The 7,852-nt window shown below is 43.2% G+C and overlaps 1 protein-coding gene and 1 pseudogene across 1 annotated transcript; both read left to right on the forward strand.

The window, feature by feature from the left end:
* The first annotated feature begins 328 nt into the window (after positions 1 to 328).
* On the forward strand, positions 329 to 2,155 carry LOC141021455 (pollen allergen KBG 41-like). Its single transcript, XM_073497320.1, has one exon. The coding sequence runs from the start codon at positions 937 to 939 to the stop codon at positions 1,741 to 1,743; it is 807 nt and encodes a 268-aa protein (XP_073353421.1). The 5' UTR covers positions 329 to 936; the 3' UTR covers positions 1,744 to 2,155.
* A 3,931-nt stretch (positions 2,156 to 6,086) lies between these two features.
* On the forward strand, positions 6,087 to 7,377 carry LOC109786527 (polygalacturonase QRT2-like; annotated as a pseudogene).
* Positions 7,378 to 7,852: the final 475 nt, after the last annotated feature.

The following is a 7,852-nucleotide window of genomic DNA, read 5'->3' on the forward strand; positions in this document are numbered from 1 at the left end:
TGCGCGCGAGCGTTCCGAGCATTGCTCGGTTTCCGACCGGAAAGCAGGTAACTCAACTTTCCTTATTTTTTTGACGGGGTCTCAACCTTCCTTTTAAGCAGATCTGTGTGACAGAAAAATTAAGGGACGCACCTAAAATCAGTTTTGGTGGCGAGATGAGGAGGATAATAAAAAGATGGATTGGCTCGCATGGTGGACACTTTGCTTCCCTAAAAGTGAGGGAGGTAAGGGCTTTAGAGATTTACATTTTTTTTAGCCTTCCAATGCTTGCCAAGCAATGTTCGAGATTGATACCTAATCCTGATTTGTTCTGCGCAAGAATTTTAAATGCCAAGTACCACCTTAACTATGATCTGCTACAATCTACCCCTAAGAAAGGTTCACCCTTCACGTGGCCACAATATCATGTTTTGTCTTTCATCCTTCAAGCGTGGATATATTTGGAGGATTGGTACAGGGGGAGAGGATCCTATAAAGTTCGGATTGGAAGGTTATTACGCCGAAAATGTTACATCCACGGGCTCCTACGAAGAGAATACTACATAAACTTACTAACTAACTAACTATGCCCCCCGATTTTCATGGGGTGGGCCCCTCCCTTCCCTTTAACTCCAATCACATCTTCCAACGTTATTGATTTTTTATTACTCTTATTACCCATCCCACGAGGTTAAACGGTAGTTAGCGATCTAATCAATGCTACTATTATTGGTTTGTGGCACGAAGAGCTCACGAGTTTAATGAGTTTGGCCAAAAAAAGGAGAGGAGAGGAGAGGAGGAGATTGCTAATTTGGGCGCGGTAATCTCTCCTGGCCTCTCAACGCGCGGGTCGATGTATATATAGAGCTAATTAAGCTCCTTCAACCTCACACCGCACCACAATCTCTCCTCCTACGTAGTGTGCAAACCAACCAACGCAAGACAAGAGAAGCAGCAATGGCGGTGCAGCAGTGTACGGTGGCGCTCTTGGTGGCCGTCGCCCTCGTGGCGGGGCCAGCCATCTCGTACGCTGCCGAAGCTAGCTACGCCCCAGCCGGGCCACAGCCCAAGGCCATGACCGAGGAGCAGAAGCTAATTGAGAAGGCCAACAACGCCTTCAAGGCGGCCGTGGCGGCCGCAGCCGCAGCCCCTCCAATGGACAAGGGCAAGATATTCGCGAAGACCTTCACGCAGATCTTTGGCAGCTGGTCTCTTGAGGGGGTCACCGACACGTCCAGCACCAAAGCCATTTTCAACTCCAGGGTCGGCTTCACTCTGGCGTGGGCCTCACAGAAAGCCCAGGGTGCTACCCCAGAGGCCAAGTACGAATCCTTCGTGGCCATGTTCGGCAAGTCCCTTCGCATCATCACCGGCATCCTCGAGGTCCAAGCCGGCGAGGAAGTCAAGGGGCCGATCCCTGCTAGCGAGCTCAAGGCCATCGACCAGATCGACGCCGCCTTCAGCACTGCAGCCACCGCCGCCGAAGCTGCCCCCAAAAAGGACATGTCCACCGTCTTCGACTCCGCCTTCAGCAAGGCCATCAAGGAGACCACGGGCGGTGCATACGAGGGCTACAAGTTTGTCCCCGCCGTCGAGTCCGCCGTCAAGAAAAGCTACGCCACGTTTCTTCCCAGGAATCCCCACGACAAGCGCACGCTCATTGAGTCCTTCCTGAGCGACACCATCGTCTCCATGGCCGCCGTCGTCGCCCCCGCCCCTGCCACTCCCACCGCCACCGCCGCTGCCGGTGGCTACAAAGTCTGAGCTCACCGCATATACTGCACGTAGATATGCATATGCGTACGTGTGTATGTGACTGTGGCAGCCGGCGAGTTTGATCGACAATCAAAATCAATTATTAGTTTTTGTTTCATACACCGGCGATCGATGACCTCTTAGTTAAGTACTCTCTCCGTTCGGAATTACTCGTCTAAGAAATGAATGTATCCAGATGTATTTTAGTTGTAGATACATTCATTTTTGTGACAAGTAATTCTGAACGGAGGGAGTACATGATAAGCATGGCCATCAGCTAGCATATTCCATTCATTTTCGTATATTACATTCTTGGCCATTCAGTTTTCACCAGCTATTGGAACACTAAATTGTAACCAACCATGCATGTAGAAGATGTCATAATACACATACTTTCTACTTACTGTATTTATATCTCTAAGCTGAGCTGCTTGATTTGTATTCTCTGACAACCTCATGCGTGCTCAAACTGATTCAGTTTAAAACAAGCAGCAGTCGGTTTTATATATATTGCTTTGCTACCATTTGGAATGGTGCAGGTGAAAAGCAAGCAATGCTTTCGTAAGCAAGATAGTGTCAACGAAGATTGCGTGTGTGTCTCTAGGTGTGCGACAGACGCTTTTTCATACTGTCTGATTACCTCGTATCATAAGTACCCCCTCTATTCACTCTTATAAGACCTTGAAGACATTTCAGACCATCTGCAAAACAATCCATTTTGAGTTGTCTGAAACGACTTACAAAAGTGAATGGAGGGAGTACAACATATTACTACCGGCAGTGCTAGTAAGAAAAAAATCCTAGAGATTTCAATCCTCCAAAATTTCTTCGCAAATCCTTTGAATCAAAGAAGCCATAACCCTTGTTTTCTTCCTATACATGTTATTTGATTCGTAGAGATGCAACCATAATGATTTTTTCTTAGGATTCATCTGTACTAGACGCCAGCGGAAAATTTTCATCCACTCCAACCCCATGTGAAGATTCCTATATGCTCGATCAAACATCCATGCAATCCTGTAGTACCGAAGATGGCATGATATCTTATTTCCGTATTTTCCCTATTCCTATGTTTTAAAAATCCCGCGAATCAGAGAACCCTGGTGGCAACAATGCAAATTGGTTTTTGTACCCGAAATATTACAACAAGTAATTTGTGAGAATTTGAAACAAGAATAATACAAATCCAACTCCGATCCATATCCTCCAAAAATAGTCTTCAATCACTCTTTATCTAAGATAGCCACATATTAAAGAGGAGGTGTTGGGGGTTTTTAGCTTGATGTCATATGCAAACACAAAAAGGAACCAACATAGCGAACTTAAAGGTAAGGTCAAGCACACTTTTTTAGATAAAAGGCGTAAGGAGCGCCCGGCTTTAAATGAATAAAGCCAACAAGGCCAACGTTGTTCAATATAACAAACCAAGTAAAGAATAAACAAAGATTACATGCCATCTCAAAAGGCAAAGGATGTTAAACCAAACTAGAGCGGAAAGGATCGAACACCGAAGACATCAGGCGGTTGTTTTTGTTGACCTAGTGTACTTATTTAATCTTGTTTTGCACCGCACCAGCCACCTCGACATCCTTCCTCTTTGGCAAAAGACTCCAATACCCAAAAAACAATGACCATTTGATGTAATCAACAGGTTGATTTAGAAATTTACCCGTCGCAGTCAGTTTATTGTGGCTTCCAAAGAGCCCAGGCTACAGCCGCGGAGGAATGCCATGCAATTCTTTGGTGATGACTGTTGTGGGGTGGCGTGGCACACGGTAGGGGGGGGGGGGGAGAAGGCGCTAGTGGCGACTAACATGCAAGAGTTGAGGGAGGAGGAGGGGAAGCGGTGGCAGTTTGACCGAGTGAGAAGAGTTGGGGCGAGGAGAGTTTTTTTAGGGTGGGTGAGGAGAGGGTTCCAGCATGTTCCCACCTATCTGAAGAGGTGGGTAGCTAGGCAGGCCCACATGGCTGTAGCACATCCAACAAAGAGGCTCCTAGATTGGAAAAGGGAATTTGGCGCTCATTGTGACAAAATGTTGGATAAATACATAAGGGGTACACAAAAGCCAGCCCATGTGCAATTTTTCATTTGCTCATTTCTTTGGGCCTTTTTTCCTTCTTTTTTATTCTTTCTGTTATATTCACAGCCTTTTCCTTACGGGTTTTAATGGGTTTTTTTACTTTCATTTTTATTCATATTTTTTTATTCACATCATCTTTTTTTAATAAATTCATAAATATTTTACAAAGGTTTTTAAAAATCATCAATATTTAGTAAATTATGAATTTCATTCTAAAATTGATGAACTAAACTTCGTGATCGTTTTATATTCATGCACATTTTAAATTCATCGACAATATTTTTAATTCGTGAATATTAAATATCATGAAAATTATTTAAAAATTGGTGAACAATTTACATTCATGAATATCTTTAAAATTTGGTGAACATTTTTGAAATGCATGAGCGTTTGTTAAAATATGAGACTTTTTTATAATTTTGTGAACATATATTAAAACATGCATACATTTTTTAGTTAGCTATTTTTTTCTAAAATATGAACGCCTTTCAGAACATTTGAACATTTTTATGTTGAAAATAATAATTTATCTTTATTCTGTAAAAAGGCAGTAGCTGAACTTTTGAGAGGAAAATCGAAGAGCAAAACTGAAGGAAGAAAATAAGCAGAAGAAAATTACTAGAGGAGCGCTCTAGACAACGCAACCCCGTAGAGGGCCAGCCAACCCGAGCACTATGTGCGTCAAACCGGCATTTCGAGCAAAGATCGTCAAATAAGGGATCCCCTCAGATTGCTCTGCATTCCTCTGCCTAGAGTATATTGCATGTGTTTTTTTTCTTGCAGGAATATAAATTATAAGGGTTTTCGAAAAAATTGACGGAACACATTCTTCATGCGTGATGGGGGAATATGACACATTAGCTTAGAAGATGCTAACAAACAGGGCTCGCCATCCAAGCTGTGCATTTTACCTTTAGAGACCTCCAAGATGTGCATGCATGCAGTCACTCGATCCTCTTCACTCAAGCCATGTATGGTGGGGCGCGATGACATCTTGAAAAAATGCACGTATTAGAGAGAACAAATTAACTACTGTCCCTGTCCCAAAATAAGTGAGTCATCTTTGTACTAACTTTGCACTAATATTAGTGGTAGGAAACCAGTTCGAGTTAATTGCATGTTTATATTACGTAGGAAATCAATTATGCGTTAATTATGTGATTAGCAATTGCTTTGGTACACCCCAAGTGGCGGAGACAGGGGCCAGCAGGGCCCCCCCCCCCCCCCCCACACACACACACATCATTCTGTTAAGCCCAAATATGCATATGCATGTTTATAGATAATTAATCGCTGCTAAAGTGGTCTATTCTAGGGGAGGGGGGGGGGGGGGTTGTACCGATGCGAAATTCATTTGGTAATATTATTTGCATGCTAAACATGTTGAGTGCTCACCACTAGAACAATCTATGCCATTGGATTGACATGGTTTGAGGGCCGAGATCAATTGGATCTGCTCATTTAGGAATTTTTATATATGATGATGATGATGATGATGATGATGATGATGATGATGATGATGATTATTATTGATGATTGATGATGATGGCGAAGAAGATTGATGATTGATGAAAATGAAAATGACGTCTAACCTCTGATTGGTTTGATGCAAAAAAATGACATTTCAATATTTTATAATTTTACCATCCTAACATAAAGTTATCAACTATTGGCAAGTATTGCCATTGCCAACACGTTGGCTAACAAATTTTGGTAGTGAATCAATTACGCTGGTCGTATTTGAGTCAACACACAAATGCACATCGCTGTGCGAAATAATCGCATGACATTTTCGGGTCACACATATGCTCGCACACAGCTATATACCCCTTTTTTCAAACCGAGAGAAAAAAGGGAAGACATCATATTGATTTCGCCCATTTATTTACAGTGTATATAAATATGCGTACACGATTGGTTGTTTACAACAGTTCATTGCGGCATAGCATCATCCCTATCTAGCTCTTCTGCTAGATTGTGTCACTGTTGATCATATTGGTAGTACTACCAACCATGGTATGGGTAGGTTTTGTTCATGATCAGCTCAATCAAAAGTATAAATTCATTCATGTGTAGATTTTATTCTGATCAGCTGTATATGTTATCTTGAAAACGGCAGGGACGTGTCTCCTTCTTCGTGCTCCTCCTCCTCCTTGTGTCAATGGTCGCAGTTAGATCACAGCGGAACACCGTAACCTTGACCTATGTATGATTCTGAATTCGTCATCATGTATGTATGTTGACCATCAGATTTAGATAGCTAATATTTTTCTTGTTTGCGCACCGAAACGCGTTCGAGGAGACATGGAAAATAGCCTCTTGCAGTCGTTGTCATCCGCGCACTGCAACAATCTACGGATGACCAACATACGTCTCAAGGACAGCACCGACAAGAACATGATCCTGTACGATTGCAGGCAGGTGCAGGTGCACAACGTCTCCATCACGTCGCCTAGCGACAGCCCCAACACCAATGGGATCAACATGGGCTCCTCCAACCATGTAAACATCTCGTCTTGCTCTATGCACACCGGTATGTACAGATCGACGACCCCCTCCTTCCTTCAGATAGTATATATTGCACTCTGTCTGGCCTCGAATATGCACCACCGATGAGTGAGTGCAGGTGATGATTGTGTGTCGATTCTATTGGGAACTACCGATGTTAACATCACTAACACCACCTGCGGGCCTGGCCATGGCATCAGGTATACATACATACATACATACATATAATATATTTTTTGCGGGTGTATTTTTTACCTTATTATCTATGTATGTACTATGTATTTTTATGTATGTAAGTGTGGGAAGCCTTAGAGGTGCTAGTGACGGCCCAGCGCTGGTGGAAAGAATTACAGTATCCAACTGTAGCTTCTTCAATAGGACGGCCGGTGTGAGGATCAAATCGTGGCAGGCAACATGCATCTACTAGTACGTACATGTGTTTAAAGATATTTACATGTGTTTAAAGATATTTACTGATGGTGGCATGCATACACATGCATGTTCCATATACATATCATACATAGGTTACCTACAAACCATATATAGTATAGGTGTATGTATATCCCCTAATACATATGGTATGATTTTATGAATGCGGGGAGGGCAAGGCAAAGCAACCGGATCCTTTTCACGCTAACCTCACAATGACTGCAGTCCGGTTGCCTATCGACATCGACCAGTTTTATTGCCCCCGGGGAAACTATCAAGAACGGGTGAGGGACCCGTCCCCACCACCACTTGATCAATGGTCGCCTTAGAGAAAGAAGAGAACAATGGTTGAAACTGAAAGAAACTCTATGAATTTTGCCTTTGCAGGATGCATGGTGGTGTGGCCACAACGAACGCTTGATTCATCGACATCCAGGGAAGGTCCTCAGAACGAGAGGCCATCAAGATCATGTGCAGAAAGAGCGTGCCGTGCCGCGGCATCTACCTTGAAAACGTCGACCTCTCTTGGGCCAACCACAGTGCCCCAACACAAGCTGTTGTTCAGAATGCCCATGGAAGCGTCACGGGCACGGTGAAGCCACAAACACAGCTCGCTGGGAATTGATCACAAGTCGTTAATGAACGCATACGACTAGGGAGCGGTGCTATGCTTGCCCTAGATGAGCGTCAGCAAGGCAGACTAGTGCTAAAATTATATTTGTTCAAATGATGGTTAACGCCATCTCATATCGTCATGCCTACATCTTCTCAATGTATTGTATGACCAACTAGTACTATAAGAGGTGCCGTCTATGGCAGCAATTCAGATTTTAGAGTGTCTCAGACGATTCCCATTCCAACGACCGTCCAAATACCATCGCCACTTTGCATTACTTTGTTTGCATGCATCCTTTGATATTACATGGATGGACCAAGGTAAGGCAATAGCCCACTTATGGTTATTACTAATACAAGACTATTGATTTTTTTACTAAGACATCGAACTATTTGTCATATCGATCACCATGACTGTGCAAATAAACAACTTTGTATATTTGTCATGTAAATGAAAAACGGCACGGCAAAGCGCGCATATGCTT

This window comes from Aegilops tauschii, chromosome 4 (assembly GCF_002575655.3).
Source record: "Aegilops tauschii subsp. strangulata cultivar AL8/78 chromosome 4, Aet v6.0, whole genome shotgun sequence".
NCBI lineage: Eukaryota > Viridiplantae > Streptophyta > Magnoliopsida > Poales > Poaceae > Aegilops > Aegilops tauschii.